At 42.6% G+C, this 18,251-nt stretch overlaps 1 protein-coding gene across 2 annotated transcripts; it reads right to left on the reverse strand.

Annotated features, from left to right (window-relative positions):
- Positions 1–997: 997 nt before the first annotated feature.
- On the reverse strand, positions 998–17,731 carry LOC135506058 (E3 UFM1-protein ligase 1-like). Of its 2 annotated transcripts, XM_064925434.1 has the most exons (19): positions 17,492–17,731; positions 13,396–13,541; positions 10,904–10,932; positions 10,708–10,805; positions 10,500–10,614; positions 9,970–10,100; positions 9,803–9,861; positions 9,476–9,622; positions 9,164–9,339; positions 7,499–7,678; positions 4,681–4,807; positions 4,233–4,355; positions 3,821–3,941; positions 3,514–3,680; positions 3,274–3,404; positions 3,065–3,145; positions 2,833–2,918; positions 2,530–2,710; positions 998–2,295 (listed from the first exon to the last, which is right to left on the reverse strand). In XM_064925434.1, exons 1-19 carry the CDS (start codon positions 17,566–17,568, stop codon positions 2,080–2,082), a joined length of 2,391 nt encoding a protein of 796 aa, XP_064781506.1. In that variant the 5' UTR covers positions 17,569–17,731; the 3' UTR covers positions 998–2,079. The 2 variants fall into 2 exon arrangements, with proteins under 2 accessions (XP_064781506.1, XP_064781507.1); XM_064925435.1 differs by lacking the exons at positions 10,904–10,932; positions 17,492–17,731 and having other exon boundaries at positions 13,396–13,537.
- Between the last annotated feature and the right edge of the window lie 520 nt (positions 17,732–18,251).

Genomic DNA, 18,251 nt, shown 5'->3' on the forward strand with positions numbered 1-18,251 from the left:
ACATGACAGCCGACTTGGAGTTTGCCAAAAGGCACCTAAAGGACTCTCAGACCATGAGAAAAAAGATTATCTCGTCTGATGAACCCAAGATTGAACTCTTTGGCCTGAATGTCAAGCATCATGTCTGGAGGAAACCAGGCACCATCCCTATGGTGAAGCATGGTGGTGGCAGCATCATGCTGTATGGACGTTCTTCAAGGGCAGAGACTAGTTAGGATTGAGGGAAAGATGAACAGAGCAAAGTACAGGGAGATCCTTGATGAAACCTGCTCCAGAGCGACTGGGGCGAAGGTTCACCTTCCAACAGGATGACCCTAAGCACACAGCAGAGATAACGCAGGAGTGGCTTCGGGACAAGTCTCTGAATGTCCTTGAGTTGCCCAGACAGAGTCCGGACTTGAACCCGATTGAACATGTCTGGAGAGACCTGAAAATAGCTGTGCAGCGACACTACCCATCCAACCTAACCAAGCTTGAGAGGATATGCAGAGAATGGGAGAAACTCCCAAAATACAGGTGTGCCAAGCTTGTAGCGTCATACCCAAGAAGACTCTGGGCTGTGATCACTGCCAAAGGTTGCTTCACCAAAGTCTGAATACTTATGTAAATGTGATAGTCTTTTTGCTTTGTCATTATGGGGTATTGTTTGTAGAATGATGAGGGATCATTTTTGAATACATTTTTGAATAAGGCTGTAAACATAAAGTGTTGAAAATGTAAAGGGTCTGAATTCTTTCCGAATGCACTGTATGTATTTGTTTTTACTGACAAATAAAAATCAACAAATCCAAACTGTGCCATAGCCAATTGATGAATGGAAAGAGACATCTGTTACAAAACACTAAAAAGGTTGAATGACATTCTGAGATTGTTGAGCCAAGCCTTCAATTCTGTGTAAGCCTACAAGGTAGGGAGGGATGTATTTTCTGTTTGTTGAGCTTGACAGTCTATTTATTGTGGTGTTGTAAATGCAAACCATAATATTAAAGTGCCCAAGGTCAGTATGCTTTGTTTATTGGTTGTATGGTGCATGGACATGTTACATATATTTTAGATTATTAGAAATATGCCATCAGAATGTAGAACATCTGATTTCCCCCTAGCTGATCATTGTTTGCAGCTGGCTCTGATCGTAGTGTAAATGAAACAGGCAGGGAGATGGCGCTCGTCTGTGGTGGAGGTGAACCCTCAACCTTCTGGCCCGTAGCCTACGTGGTATGTGCCACACAAGTGGCAAAGTTGATATCCACGTTTATAAACACAGGGTCGCTACAGTTATTGTTTTTCATTGTATGAGGGGGAGGGTCTTCAATATATTTTATGACACCTTTAGTTGGGCTCTTCCCCCCCCCCCCAGTAAATTTAGATCTGTCCCTAATACAAGTTTAATGTGCAGTTGGTCCCAGTGTGTGTTATCAATGGAGGGCGCCAGTGGTCTGTGTATCTTTCATTTCAGTAGAATGAAGAAGATACTGAAGATACAGTAGCCTGGATGAGGCAGTGATTTAGGACTACTATGGATACATATCTAGCTTCTTTGAAATTTGAAGTGACATGAATAAAATAGTTACCACCTCTGAATTATCATGTTGAATATAAATCCAAAAGACAAACTAAGTTACATTCCAAGACAGGCTAAGTGTTTTTTTAATTCATCCATGAATTATTTATTACATTACCGCACTGAGGACTTAATTGGAATGTTAATTCAAATGATATCCCAAAGGAATTTACTGCAAATCATTTGAAATAACAGGACCATTCACAACGCTACTAAACTACGTGGCTATCAGATATTTCTTAGTCTAAATGGGTACGACTGTTGAGAAATCACTTTGTAAGACAATTGTGTTTGGGGCAGCTGATCTACAGAATTTCATTATTCATTTATGATTTTTTTTCTAGATCTCTAGACATTCATTGGCCGCTTTGGCGAGCAATAAATCCGCAATTGATTGTGGGTAAATCGGTACGAACAGGCTGATCTACAAATAATAATGAATAGTTTGGTGATTTGTAGATCAGATCAGTCAGCTGGCAGTTTCCAACTGCAACGCAGTCGATGTGGTACAAGCTCATTCACTCTTCAGTCCCAGACGTCTTCTTCTGAGAGAGGACCAGATCCTTTACCTCGCTGGTTAGGGAGACCAGCTCCTTCCGGATGGCCTCTGCCTCGTCCCCCTCCTCTGGGTTCTCTCCCTCCCCCTGCTCCTGCTCCTGCTTTTTCCCCTGGCTCTGGCTCACCAACCTCTTAACCACCAGACCCTGGTAGCCTGTCAGCAGCCTGTGCTGCTCCTGGAACAACCACACCCGTCCAAAAGCTTCAGTATGACATCATCTTAAAAATCGTGTCAATTGTAAACAGGTCACAATGTAAGTGTTGCAGAAACAGATCACCATAGGTCCCCCATAGAGCTAATCAAAAACATCCCAACAACATAAAAGGCTGCAAATATACACCATTCTAACTATTACTGGTATAATATCACTAGCAATATCAATGAGAACCAAGGAGAAAGGGAGCAGTACCTCAGAGACGCGGCCCACCAGAGTCCCTATGATCTGGGGGACACAGCGTCCGGGGGCGTGCAGCATGCAGTGGGTGCTGGCCTGGAAGAGCAGCACACTGGTCAGGTGGAGAATCAGGGCTGGGTCCTCAGTCTCCTTCAGCTGCTCTATCAAAGCCTGGCGGTGCAGGAACAGGGCCTGTCTATAGGAACCAGAACAACATGCACTGCCCAGTCAGCCAACAATGTGTAGCACCTCAGACAGTGACCCAGGTCCATGATTATAGACAAGGTAAATGCTTGGACTTAAATTTGCTCCCTTTACCTTTCTCTTTTCTTGTCTCCCTTCTTCAGCATGAATCCACACACCTCAACTGCTGTTTCTATATTGGTTAAAAAATCTTCAATTGTCTGAAAATAAAATATCAATAGTGTCAGAAAAGCTTTCCCTGCATATGATACATATATGAGAGCAATCTCAAAGTAATTCTCTTTGTTTTATAACATCTGCAATGATAAGTAGTAAAACCTCCATCAACTGAATGAACTTAACTTACCTTTCCATTCAGAGTGTTGTGCACTTTCATAAGAGGCCCTTTGGTTTCCACTGGAAACATTCCTAATATCTTCACTCTGACCTAAAGGGAGATATATTGACATGCATTGTGACATTTGGGAATGTGCAGAACATGGATAAAGCCTCACTAAAGTACTCGACCAACAGGATTGAACAGGCTTGGAATGACAAGCTGAGAGGATAGCTAACCTCACTGGTGATAGAGCTGGGATTCTCTGCTGACATCATGAGTTCAGCTGCCATGAAATTCACCAGGATGTTGGTAACATCCGTGCACACGGTCTTCAGGACGTACTTGGCAATGTGGACCTGGGTCTCATCTGTGGACTCAAATAATGATGGATCAGTTGATGTTTATGCTGCATTACTAGGTTTTTCATTCAATGAGGATTACCTGTACTTCTGTAGGAGTTAAATAAAGCAGTTTACCAGAGAAGAGCTTGGTCCCTTTCTCAAAGAGCCTGATGTTGTTGTACAGGTTGGAGAGCTCCTCCTGGAAGTCTTTCACGCTTCTCTTCTTTGTCACCCCAGTCGTGGAGCTAGTGGAAGACATGAACACAGTCCGAACCACCTCCTGGTAGGTCTTAGTCAAAGGCCTGCAGGCAGAGCAAGACTCTTGCATGTTAAAACTGGCGCATTGATGCACAGTATTTCTTTTGTGTGTTGAGTAAAGGGGTTAAAACATTGTGCTTGAAAGTGATTGTGACTGATCGCTTAGTGTGACAGGAATCACTACCTTACTAACTGCTCCGCCAACTCAGAGAGGATTTCTCCGGGGCAGTCACACACTCTCTCTTCTAGGACAGCAGTGATCTCCTCCACGGCCATGAAGGGGACTTCAGTCTGTTTGTTACGATCTGCAAAAGAGTGAAAGAAAAATATAATTGGCCTTAATGGGTGTACTACAATTACCTTGGTCTTACACTAACAAGCTTAATCACCCAGGGGAGCAATCTCCTCCTACACAACTGTTAAGATGTCATTACAGAGGACTACCTCACTGAACAAACAATGTAATACTGTACATTAATTGACATAGGGTTTTATTGTGCACACCCACAATAACTTCAGCATGTGATCCAAACGGGAGCAGTGCTACATAGTGAATTCATTGTGGAACCCAGGCAACATAATGACTGTAGTCTTACTTTGCGGGATGACTGCTGTCTCCTCGTCACTGTCATCATCCCTCCTGCCCTTCTTCTTGGTTTTGCGTATCCTGACCTCTCTGGCATTGCATCCTCCACCACCTCCTTTACTGCCACTGCCCTCTAGGAATCAAAATAATATCAGAGTCAAACAATTAATTAACACTCTCTGCAGGGCCTGCAGAAAGCAGATGTTTCAGGTTTTCAGGGATGCAGTATTTTTAACCTAACTTCAGTTTTTCCTGAAAAACGGATGTGGGGTCTCCACTCAGGTGTCTTTTTACACCTGCTACGTAGGTTAATTAATGAATAACGGAGAATTGACCAGGAGTCAAATCTCTCCAACTACCCTGAGAAAATACCTGGGCTTAGAAGAGTTTATCATGTCTAGTTGATAACCGAACAAACATTTTCTAGAGGGATTAGAATGAGGCCTGGCCTGTACTACCTGTAGTCTTTTTCCTCCTCTCTGCCTCCCTCTTCTCCTTTTTGGAGGGGGCTGTATTTTCTGTCATCATAGCGCCTTGCTTGAGATCGTCTTCAGTTATCAGGAAAACAGGGTTGTTCTTGGCTTCCTGAAAGAGAACAGCATGGAATTGATGAAGTGGAAAGGAGATACTTTGCTGACTTTATTGTCGCCATGGGGAAGTTTTGCTACAGTGTCATGTCCACGTTTAAAGTGGTGTTTAAATACAAACCAAATTGACAAAACTTCACAAGAGTAATATACCAATAAAAAGAGACTAGCCTGCTGGCCTTACTGGGTCGAAAGGAACATTAGCTCGAGCTATTTAGAAGGGATATCACACCTGGCACAAATTATTGTCTAGTTCTGTTTTTCATGCCGTGGGGTAGGCCTGGTGGTATACCATATTTAATGATATACCTGTATAGATGCAGGGACCGGTTTGGGTTTTTACTTTAACTTCTATACCGGTATTTGAATGTTTGGTTTGTTGAATGTGATGCCATGTGTAATATCAATTTGTATAGTTTACTTTGCTACTCGAGTCATCTCTCTCCGCTCTTTCTCTCCTTGCCACTTTCCACAGACCTAGTCAGGCCCTCTGTCACTCAAGGAGCGCATTTGATGTTCCTCAACCATGAGACATTTGCTTCAGTCTGCATGGTTAATGCAGCACATGCAACAATGTTCATGACAACAATGCTGTTTTAACTCTGCTTCTTAATATAAATCCACTTTCGTTCTATAATGACATTATTAGTTTGTGTTTCTTAAATCAGCAAACAGCTAGTTTGTCTTTTCTTAGCAAGATGCCCTAAATCTTGTGAGATGCTAATTGTTAGCCGCTAATGCTAATAACTAGCTAATAAATATACTGAGTAAGAGCAAGCGTAATTAGCTATACAGCCTGATAATACCAGTGATGGTGTAGACCTAAATCAGCATGTTGTTTGTGCAACAGTATCTTCTAAATCAAAGAGGAATATGCAAAGCAAGAATATGTTAGCTACATGAAGTAGCTAAGAAAAAACATGCGATGGAGCCAAAGCTTATAGGGTCCCCTAGGAAACACTTATCAACACTTTAGCTCCTATATAATAACTCCTCCCCGGCATTTTAATTCGTTGTCATCTCAAACACTATTCAAAGTGCCCACTATTATATTATCACTATAGAATTAGAATAGTCATTCTATTTCCATGATTTCAACAGTTTCTCTAATTCGCAAGTCAAATCGCAATTGCAACATTAGGTTAAAAATAAGTCCTAGATTATTTGCCCATATCATGCAGCCCTACGTGTGGAAATGCTCTCAATTGAGCAGTGGTAAGTAAAAATACTTTAAAGTACAACTTAAGTCATTTTGGGGGGTTTCTGTGCTTTACTTTACTATTTTTGACAACTTTTACTTCACTATATTCCTAAAGAAAATACTGTACTTTTTCCTCCATATATTTTCCCCGACACCTAAAAGTACATTTTGAATGCTTAGCAGAACAGGAAAATGGTCCAATTCACACACTTGTCCAGAGAACATCCCTGGTCATCTACTACCTCTGATCTGGAGGACTCACTAAACACAAATGTGTTGTTTGTAAATGATGTCTGAGTGTTGGAGTGTGCCCTGGCTATCCATAATCTTTTTTTTAAACAAGAAAAGGGAGACATTTGGTCTGCTTAATATAAGGAATTTGAAATTATTTATACTTTTGATACATAAGTACATTTGATCAATTACATGTACTTTGATTACTTAAGTATATTTAAAAACAAATAATTTTAGACTTTTACTCATGTAGTATTTTACTGGGTGACTTGAACTTGAGTAATTTTCTATTAACATATCTTTATGACAATTGTGTACTTTTTCCACCACTGCAACTAAGTACAGGAAATGCAGAAATATTAAAATTGCTGAAATTTGTTTTGGTTAAAGTTGAATTGAACAGTATAAAACAGTCAGAATGGAGAGAATCATTGAAATCACTTAGAATGTATGTGTTGCCACCCTAGGATCTATCACTACTCAAAGCAAATGTGCAACTTTTATTATTCAAAAACTAAAAATACCGTCAAACCGTTCCAATTTTAAAAATATATTGTGATATAATATTTTGCCCACATCGCCCAGCCCTAACGTGGTGCCCTATACCTGCACCCAGAAGGGAGTAGTTCAAAGACACAGCTATACACGGAGCATACAACTCATTAAGAACACCTTCCTAATATTGAGTTGCACCTCCACCCCCTTTTACCATCAGAACAGCCTCAAATCGTCAGGGCATGGACTCCATAAGGTGTCGAAAGCATTCCACAGGGATGCTGGCCCATGTTGACCCCATTGCTTCCCACAATTGGGTCAAGTTGGATGTCCTTTGGGTGGTGGACCATTCTTGATACACACAGGTAACTGTTAAGCGTGAAAAACCCAGAAGTGTCGCAGGTATTGAAACAAACCAGTGCGCCTGGCACATACTATAATACCCTGTTCAAAGGCAATTCAATATTTTGTCTTGCCCATTCACCCTCTGAATGGCACACGCACACAATCCATGTCTCAAGGCTTAAAAATCCTTCTTTATCCCGTCTTCTCCCCTTCATCTACACTGATTGAAGTGGATTTAACAGGTGACATATATAAGGTATATAATGCTAGGTACAAAAGCTTTTACATGGATTCACCTGGTCAGTCTCATTGAAAAAGCAGGTGTTCTTAATGTTTTGTACAATTAGTGTATCTCCATCTCAAAAGACAATGACAATCTGCCCATCAGGTAACTTCATGACAGGTGTGATATACCTTCTGAGCTTTATGCTGCATGGTTTCCTCAAAGAGACAGAGACAGTTGCTGATGAACTTCTCGCTGACCACCACGGTGTCTCCCAGGACCCTGGCAGTCGACAGCACGTTGGTCGTTCTCATGGCCTCGTTGATTATGATGCCAACGTCCTCCATGGACAGACAGCTGGGCAGAATGGGCTACATGTCAAAAGCAGGGGGAGCACATGTGACACTGTAAGTGACTCAAGAAAATTAGATTATTATATATACAGTGCATTCAGAAAGTATTCAGACCCTTTGACTTTTTCCACAATTTGTTACGTTACAGCTTTATTCTAAAACGTATTACCTCACAATGACAAAGCAAAAACAGGGTTTTTAGAATAACAAAAAAACAGAAAACATAAATATCACATTTACATAAGTATTCTGACCCTTTACTCAGTACTTTGTTGAAGCACCTTTGGCAGCGATTACAGCCTCGAGTCTTCTTGGGTATGATGCTACAAGCTTGGCACACCTGTATTTTGGGAGATTCTCCCATTCTCTGCAGATCCTCTCAAGCTCTGTTAGTTTGGATGGGTAGTGTCGCTGCACAGCTTTTTCAGGTCTCTCCTGAGATGTTCGATCGGGTTCAAGTCCGGACTCTGTCTGGGCAACTCAAGGACATTCCGAGACTTGTCCCGAAGCCACTCCTGCGTTATCTCTGCTGTGTGCTTAGGGTCATCCTGTTGGAAGGTGAACCTTCGCCCCAGTCGCTCTGGAGCAGGTTTCATCAAGGATCTCTCTGTACTTTGCTCTGTTCATCTTTCCCTCGATCAAGACTAGTCTCCCAGTCTCTGCCGCTGAAAAACGTCCCCACAGCATGATGCTGTCACCACCATGATGCTGTCACCACCATGATTCACCGTAGGGATGGTTCCTGGTTTCCTCCAGACGTGACGCTTGGCATTCAGGCCAAAGAGTTCAATCTTGGGTTCATCAGACCAGAGAATTTTGGTTCTCATGGTCTGAGAGTCCTTTAGGTGCTTTTTGTCAAACTCCAAGCAGGCTGTTATGTGACTTTTACTGAGCAGTGGCTTCCATCTGGCCACCCTACCATAAAGGCCTGATTGGTGGAGTGCTGCAGAGATGCAGAATGTTCTCTCATCTCCACAGAGGAACTCTGGAGCTCTTTCAGAGTGACCATCGGGTTCTTGGTCACATGCCTGACCAAGGCCCTTCTCCCCCGATTGTTCAGTTTGGCCAGGTAGCCAGCTCTAGGAAGTCTGGTGGTTCCAAACTTAAGAATGACGGAGGCCACTGTGTTCTTTGGGACCTTCAACGCTGCAGAAATTTTTTGGTACTCTTCCCCAGATCTGTGTCTCGACACAATCCTGTCTCAGAGCTCTACTGACAATTCCTTCAACATATTTCAGTTGTATTTATTGATATAAATTGGCAAAAATGTTTTTGCTTTGTCATTATGGGGTAGTGTGTGTAGATTGATGAGGGAAAAAACTATTTAATACATTTTAGAATAAGGATGTAACAATGTGGAAAAAGTCAAGGGGTCTGAATACTTTCCGAAGGCACTGTATATTTTAAATGTGACAAGTTAGTTACTGAGCAAAATCAACAAATTATGCTATAAATAATTTGTGATTTGGCAGAGAACGATTGATAAAGCAGGTTGGCATGGACCTGCACATCGGCCCATGTGGCAGAGTTGACAGCCTCCTCCACAGAAGCCTCCACCTGGTCTACCAGGGCCTGGCCTACACAGGCTGCCCTGAGAAACAGCAGCTTGCTGGACTTGAAACGTTTCTTGATGTAGCTCACTGGGTCAGGGATGCCAAGTCTGATCAAAGAATCAAACTCTGTGTGGAGGGAACAGAGGACATATGAGGGTACAAAATCAGGTTTTAGGCATATTTCCAGTATGGAAATTATGAAAAATAAATATTGCAACCAATAAGCTTAGGATATCCCCTAAATAATCAAAGGTGGGAGTACCTAAATAGCCATTCTGCTTGAGGAAGGAGTCCACCCAGGCATTCTGTGTTTTGGAGTAGATGTCAGGGATGTAGACAGCTTTGTCCTGCCGGCCCCCCACCACAGTGCCTTTCAGACGGCCAGTATTCACCAGCTCCTCCAAAACAGCTGAGAACCAAAAGTTAGCTGAACAATAGCATGACATACAACTGCATTTGATTTATTAGGCGTACTCCAAACATTGTTTGTACAGAACACACAGATCAAATCATTATACACCCAAACACAGGACAGTACTGACAATTCAGCTTGGTCTGAATTTTTAAAACAGAAGGAACAGCTACTTACAGTAGAGAAGATGTTCCTGAAAACCATAGACGCCAATCACATTACCAACTGGTGTTGGCCTACAAAAGGAACTCAAAGGAATTAAGTATTAGGAGCAGGGCGGGGGGAAAAACGAAGATCGTGTTGGTTAAAAAAGCAAGACAGATAGGGATTGGTATGGAACATACCGAGTCACCGCACTGAAAAGCCCACGGATGCGAGCTCCATGGCGAGAGACAAATGCAGGGGTAAATAAGACTCCCCTGTTGTACTCATCCATCTGGCCTTGGATGACTTTCCCAAGGCGCTTCGACAGCTCCTACGAGACACAGCATAGCACACAATCAGACAAAGTGGTTAACATTTCAGATAACTGTGTGTACAGGTCCATACATGCAACTCAAGCTGAAACTCAAGCTACCGACAAAGCACACAGATACTTAACTTTCAAAAGACTATTGATATCAAAGTATAAACATGATAAAAAAAAGATATTTTCTATAAGCATCACCTCAAATATAGAAGAGGTGATGGTATTGACAAGGAGACAGAGGTGGCTCTAGACTCACGGTTAGTGCTATCCGGTATCCTTGGGACGTCCCTACCCTAAACACTAACCCTTACCTTAAGCATTTTGAATTTCAAGTTAAATGGGGTGACGTCAGAGTTGGGGCATCCCAAGGACCACGTTTAGAGTTTTTTTCCCCCCTTGCCTCACCTCAGTCAGGAAGTCCCCTGGAAGGTCATAGTTTTTACATAGTTCTGGGATGTTCACAAAGCCTGCCTCTTGTAGTTTATCATTCACCTCCTCAGAAACTCGATTCAGGTAGTTTCTAGAAGACAGGGGGAATTCAGAACAAATCTAATAGCCCAGTAGCTGACAGTACTACAATGAAAACATGTGTTGTGTGAAACGTCCTACTCACTCATCGATAAGCTGCCCCAGCACCAGTTGAACGCTTTTATCAGATCTTGCAATGTCATTTGCTCTGGCCTCAACATGAACCCAATCAACGTTGATATCCTGTAAACAATAAGAAAAAAACATTGTTGTCAGAAACACTTAACTACAGTGCTACAAACTAGGAAGAGGAATTAGTAGTACTGCAGAGTGACACACACCTTCTGTAGGTCCACAATGTTGACCCGACCTTTGGAAAGCAGAAACAAGATTTCTTAAATCTATGTCACCATAATAGTATTATATATACAGTTGAAGTTGGAAGTTTACATACACTTAGGTTGGAGTCATTAAATATCCAACTTCAACCACTCAACAACTTTCCTGACAACAAACTATAGTTTTGGCAAGTCGGTTAAGACATCAACTTTGTGCATGACAAGTAATTTTTCCAACAATTGTATAGAGACATTATTTCACTTACAATTCACTGTATCACAATTCCAGTGGGTCAGAAGTTTACATACACTAAGTTGACTGTGCCTTGAAACAGCTTGGAAAATTCCAGAAAATTATGTCATGGCTTTAGGAGCTTCTGATAGGCTAATTGACATCATTTGAGTCAATTGGAGGTGTACCTGTGGATGTGCTTCAAGGCCAACCTTCAAATTCAGTGCCTCTTTGCTTGACATCATGGGAAAATCAAAAGAAATCCTCAGAAACAGAATTTTAGACCTCTACAAGTCTGGTCCATCCTTGGGAGCAATTTCCAAACGTCTGAAGGTACCACGTACATCTGTACAAACATTTGAGTCAATTGGAGGTGTACCTGTGGACGTATTTCAAGGCCGACCTTCAAACTCAGTGCCTCTTTGCTTGACACCATTGGAAAATCAAAAGAAATCAGCCAAGACCTCAGAAAAACATTTGTAGATCTCCACAAGTCTGGTTCATCCTTGGGAGCAATTTCCAAATGCCTAAAGGTACCATGTTCATCTGGTCAAACAATTGTACGCAAGTATAAACACCATGGGACCACGCAGCCGTCATACCGCTCAGGAAGGAGACGCGTTCTGTCTCCTAGAGATGAACGTACTTTGGTGCGAAAAGTGTAAATCAATCTCAGAACAACAGCAAAGGACCTTGTGAAGATGCTGGAGGAAACAGGTACAAAGGAATCTATATCCACAGTAAAACGAGTCCTATATCGACATAACCTGAAAGGCCACTCAGCAAGGAAGAAGCCACTACTCCAAAGCCACCATAAAAAAGCTAGACTACGGTTTGCAACTGCACATGGGGACAACGATCAAACGTTTTGGAGAAATGTCCTCTGGTATGATGAAACAAAAATAGAACCGTTTGGCCATAATGACCATCGTTTGTTTGGAGGAAAAGGGGGAGGCTTGCAAGTCGAAGAACACCATCCCAACCGTGAAGCACGGGGTGGCAGCATCATGTTGTGGAGGTGCTTGTGGAGGTGCTTTGCTGCAGGAGGGACTGGTGCACTTCACAAACTAGATGGCATCACGAGGAAGGAAAATGATGTGGATATATTGAAGCAACATCTCAAGACATCAATCAGGAAGTTAAAGCTTGGTCGCAAATGGGTCTTCCAAATCGACAAGGACCACAAGCATATTTCCAAAGTTGTGGCAAAATGGCTTAAGGACAACAAAGTCAAGGTAATGGAGTGGCCATCACAAAGCCCTGACCTCAATCCTATAGACAATTTGTGGGCAGAACTCAAAAAGCATGTGTGAGCAAGGAGGCCTACAAACCTGACTCAGTTACACCAGCTCTGTCAGGAGAAATGGGCCAAAATTCACCCAACTTATTGTGGGAAGCTTGTGGAAGGCTCCCCGAAATGTTTGACCCAAGTTAAACATTTTAAAAGGCAATGCTACCAAATATGAATTGAGTGTATGTAAACTTCTGACCCACTGAGAATGTGATGAAAGACATAAACGCTGAAATAAATAATACTCTCTACCATAATTCTGACATTTCACATTCTTAAAATAATGTGGTGATCCTACCTGACCAAATACAGGGAATTGTTAATAGGATTAAATGTCAGGAATTGTGAAAAACTGAGTTTAAATGTATTTGGCTAAGGTGTATGTAAACTTCCGACTTCAACTGTGTGTGTGTGTGTATTATATATATATATATATATATATATATTTTTTTTTTTATTTAAACTAGGCAAGTCAGTTAAGAACAAATTCTTATTTACAATGACGGCCTACACCAGCCAAACCCAGACGATGCTGGGCCAATTGTGCGCCACCCTATGGGGCTCCCAATTACGCCCGGTTGTGATACAGGCTGGAATCGAATCAGGGTGTCTGTAGTGACGCCTCTAGCACTGAGATGCAGTGTCTTAAACCGCTACGCCACTCGGGAGCCATGTAGGCCATTTAGCAGATGCTGTTATCCAAAGCGAGTTCGTCATGCGTGCGTATATTTTACATAAGGGTTGTCCTGGGAAATGAAACTTCTACCCCGGCATGGCAAGCACCAAGCTCTACCAACTAACTGAACTACAGAGGATGGTCTTTTACATAACCTTTTGTCCATATCAATAAATGTAGGTGTATGTTAAACCTTGAACATCTACGCAACCATGATCTGAGATGAATGAGTGCAACACTTTTTTCCTTTATGACAAAGGTATTGGAATCAGAAGAAGATTGTCTAGCCAACTAACCTCCATGGACGTAGAGCTCATCCCGTATCTCTCTACTGATTTGGGACGGGGTTATGTACTCTTTGCCATCAAGTGTGTGTACCACATCCAACTTCTTCTCTTCAACCAGCTTGGCAACGATTTCAATGCAGTTCCTCTCGGACAACCTGGGAAGGATTTACAGTAGAAGGGGTATTTAGACACAAAGATCCTAGAATTTAGTTCTATATGAAATTCTATGCATTCCCCACAGTGGCCTTCAGAATGTATCCAAACCACGGATTACAGGCAGTATCCCTACTGGGCTAGAGATACCTCTTACAAGGAACGAGTAACGGACATACAAGAAAGCCCACTACAACCTCCGACAAGACATCAAACATGGAAAACGACAATACAGGAGGAAGGTGGAAACCTATTACACTGGCTCAGACTCTTGGTTAACACTCACAAAGTGGAATACCTCTATGTGCAGACCAACTGGCAAGCGTAAAATATATTATCAATCTCTCTTTGTCCCAGTCTGTAATCCCAACATGTTTCAAGGTCATCACCATGGTGCTCTTGGGAACAGAGACAAAGGTAACCTGCCTAAATGACTACCCAGCCCTGTAGGACTCACATCTTTGATTATGAAGTACCTTGAAAGGCTGGTCATGACACATCAACACCATCATCCATGACACCCTAGACCCACACCAATTCACATTCCATCCCAACAGATCCACAGATGATGCAATCTCAATTGCACTTCACACTGCCCTCTCCCACCTGGACAAGAGGGGAAATAACTATGTGAGAATGCTGTTTATAGACTACAGCTCAGCATTCAACACCATAGTCCCCTCCAAGCTCATCACCAAGCTAGGACTGAACTCCTCCCTCTGCAACTGGATCCTGGACTTCCTGATGGGCCGGCCCCAGGTGGTGAGAGTAGGCAACAACACCTCAGCCACACTAAACCTCAACATGGGGCCCCCTTTGGGGTGTGTGCTTAGTCCCCTCCTGTACTCACTATAGTGGATTGGATCGAGAGGGCTGTAATGGAGCGGCTCGATAGCTTCAAGTTCCTTGGCATTCACATCACTAAGGACTTACCATGGTCCACACACACCCACACAATCGTGAAGAGGGCATGGCAGCGCCTCTTCCCACTCAGGAAGCTCTTCCCCCTCAGATCTCAAAAAGTTATACTGCTGCACCATCGAGAGAGCATCTTGACTGGCTGCATCACCACTTGGTATGGCAAATGCACCACCCTCGACCAAAGCGCTAGAGAGAGTGCTGCGGACATCCCAGTACATCATTTGGGCCAAGCTCCCTGCCATCCAAGACCTCAAGATCAGGCAGTGTCAGAGAAAGGCCCCAAAAATTGCCAAAAACTTCAGCCAGCCAAGCCATAGACTATTCACTCTGCTACCATCTGGCAAACGGTACCGGAGCGTCAGCTCTGGGACAAACAGGCTGAGACAGCTTCTACCCCCAATGCATTAGACTGCTAAAAAAAAAGTCCATTAATGGTACCCGAACTATCTGCACAAATGACCTTATCTTGTACTGACCCTACGCACACTCACTATACAGTGCATTTGGAAATTATTCAGACCCCTTTACTTTTTCCACATTTTGTTACATTACAGCTTTATTCTAAAATGGATTACATACCCCCTTCCCCCCCTCCATCTACACACAATACCCCATAATTAAAAGCAAAAAAAATGTTTAGACATTTTTGCAATAAATATAAAATGAAAATACATTTACATAAGTATTCAGATCCTTTAGTCAGTACTTTGCTGAAGCACCTTTGGCAATGATTACAACCTTGAGTCTTCTTGGGTATGATGCTCCAAGCTTGGCACACCTGTATTTGGGGTGTTTCTCACATTCTTCTCTGCAGATCTTCTCAAACTATGTCAGGTTGGATGGGGAGAGTCACTGCACAGCTATTGTCAGGTCTCCAGAGATGTTCGATCAGGTCTGGGCTCTGGCTGGGCCACTCAAGTAGATTGAGACTTGTCCCGAAGCCACTACTGCTCTGTCTTGGCTGTGTACTTAGGTTCACCTTCCAAACGGGACAATGACCCTTCGCCCCAGTCTGAGTTCCAGACGCTCTGGAGTAGGTTTTCATCAAGGATCTCTGTCCTTTGCTCCATTCATTTTCCCCTCGATCAAGACTAGTCTCCCAGTCCCTGCTGCTAAAAAACATCCCTACAGCATGATGCTGCCACCACCATCCTTCACCGTAGGGATGATGCCTGGTGTCCTCCAGACATGATGCTTGGCATTCAGCCCAAAGAGTTCAATCTTGGTTTCATCAGACCAGACAATATTGTTTCTCATGGTCTGAGAGTCCTTTAGGTGCCTTTTGGCAAACTCCAAGCGGGCTATTATATGCATTTTACTAAGGAGTGGCTTTCATCTGGCCACTCTACCATAAATGCCTGATTGGTAGAGCGCTGCAGAGATGGTTGTCCTATTTCAGTTGAAGGCATTCAGTTGTACAACTGACTAGGTATCCCCCTTTCCGTTTCTGCGAGGTCCTCCCATCTCCACAGAGCAACTCATCGGGTTCTTGTTCACCTCCCTGACCAAGGCCCTTCTCCCCTGTTTGTGCAGTTCGGCCGCGTGGCCAGCTCTACAAAAAGTCTCGGCGGTTCCAAACTTCTTCCATTTACGAATGATGGAGGCCACTGTATTCTTAGGGACCTTCAATGCTGCAGAACTGTTTTGGTACCCTTCCCCAGATCTGTGCCTTGAGACACAATCCTGTCTCAGAGCTCAATGGACAATTCCTTCGACCTCATGGCTTGGCTTTTGCTCTGATATGCATTGTCAACTACCTTATAGACTGGTGTGTGCCTTTCCAAATCATGCCCAATCAATTGAATTTACCACAGGTGGATCTCAAGGCTGATCAATGGAAACGGGATAAACCTAAGCTCAATTTCGAGTCTCATAGCAAAGGGTCTGAATACTTATGTACACTTCCATTCAAAAGATTGGGGTCACTTAGAAATGTCCTTGTTTTTGGAAGATTTTGTCCATTACAATAACATCAAATTTATCAGAAATACAATGTAGACATTGTTAATGTTGTAAATGACTATTGTAGCCGGAAACGGCAGATTTTTTATGGAATATCTACATAGGCCGATTATCAGCAACCATCTCTCCTGTGTTCCAATGGCACGTTGTGTTAGCTAATCAAAAACCCTTTTGCAATTATGTTAGCACAGCTGAAAACTGCTGTACGGATTAAAGAGGCATTAAAACTGGCCTTTAGACTAGTTGAGTATCCGTAGCATCAGCATTTGTGGGTCTGATTACAGGCTCAAAATGGCCAGAAACAAAGTACTTTCTTCTGAAACTCGTCAGTCTATTCTCGTTCTGAGAAATGAAGGCTATTCCATGCGAGAGATTGCCAAGAAACTGAAGATCTCGTACAACGCTGTGTACTACTCCCTTCACAGAACAGCGTAAAAGGGCTCTAACCAGAATAGAAAGAGGAGTGGGAGTCCCTGAGGCACAACTGAGCAAGAGGACTAGTACATTAGTGTCTACATCATACCTAGTAACTGCAAATTGATCTCGTACTGGTACTTCCTGTAAAGCTCAATTTTTGTGTATTTTATTTGTAACTTTGCATCGTCGGGAAGGACTTGTATGCAAGCATTTCACGGTAAAGTCTACACCAGCTGTATTCGGTGCATGTGACATAACGTTACTATCTCAAATGGGTAGATTTAGCAGCTGTTTCTTATAGAAGGTTAGGGGTTCTGTTAACATTACCTAACAGACTCTAGTTGACAGCTAGGTAATACAATATTAGTCCCGCTAAAAATGTCTGCAGGAAGCTTATAGGCACAGTTTATTTTTTAAGTATGTTGTATTTGTTATACTAAAAAAAAAAAATTGCCCACCACACGTTAGCTCAAGTTAGCCAACTCGGACTGTAACGGTAATTCTATGACTGCCCAGACATAAACAGTCAACAAGTCAGTTATATTGCTAGCTAACTTACTAGTTACATCTGACTATAAAGTTCAGATAAGCTAGCTAACGACTCGAGCATCGTTAGCTATTTTGGAATAGCCAGCTAGCTGGCTTTCGCTACCTCTGCACTGTGTCAGCAAACTGTGCTCTCTGGAAATCCGCTGCCAGACGTCTGATTTCTTCCCAGGCGGCTGCCATCGTATTGGTGGGTTTCTAAAACGATTCCACTACAGGTTTGCATGAGCGATAATCTTCAACTCTATGGCTATATTTCTTGCTACTAGCTAAACCATGTTGTGCAAAGTACAATAACGTTAGCTAGTAGTGATTCACAAATTCACACGTCAACATAACAGCAACGTAATACGGAAAGCCCGAGAGTCCAAAAAGTACCCTGATTTTTCCCACCCATTTATCCCGTAACCTCGCCTCCGTTCTCGCGTGTGACGTCACATAATTCAATTAATCATCATCATCATCTGGCACCTGCACGTCACATCTTTGGGAAAACATTGAACAAACACAACAATTTCACTGATTCACACATATTAGCCTGTTATTATTATAATAGCCTAATTTCATAAAAACTGCTTGAGAGCAGGAAATGCAAGCTAGCTAGAAATGGTTTGAGTATCCATTGTCGTAAATTACTGACTGGAAATCAGCCTATAAACAAATTGGCTTATTGAAAAATATGAAATTGTATGATTTCATCCTAATATGCAATGCTGTAGCCTACATAAATTACAAGGAGGGAAATTCTGCAGCAAAACATGTTGGCAGTCTCCTTATATACATTATACTCCAAAATTAGGTATCCTGGTTTTCAGACAAGAGATCAGGCTATGTTTCATGAGCTACCATAACATTGGTTGAACCAC

This window comes from Oncorhynchus masou, chromosome 19 (assembly GCF_036934945.1).
Source record: "Oncorhynchus masou masou isolate Uvic2021 chromosome 19, UVic_Omas_1.1, whole genome shotgun sequence".
In the NCBI taxonomy this organism is placed as follows: Eukaryota; Metazoa; Chordata; class Actinopteri; order Salmoniformes; family Salmonidae; genus Oncorhynchus; species Oncorhynchus masou.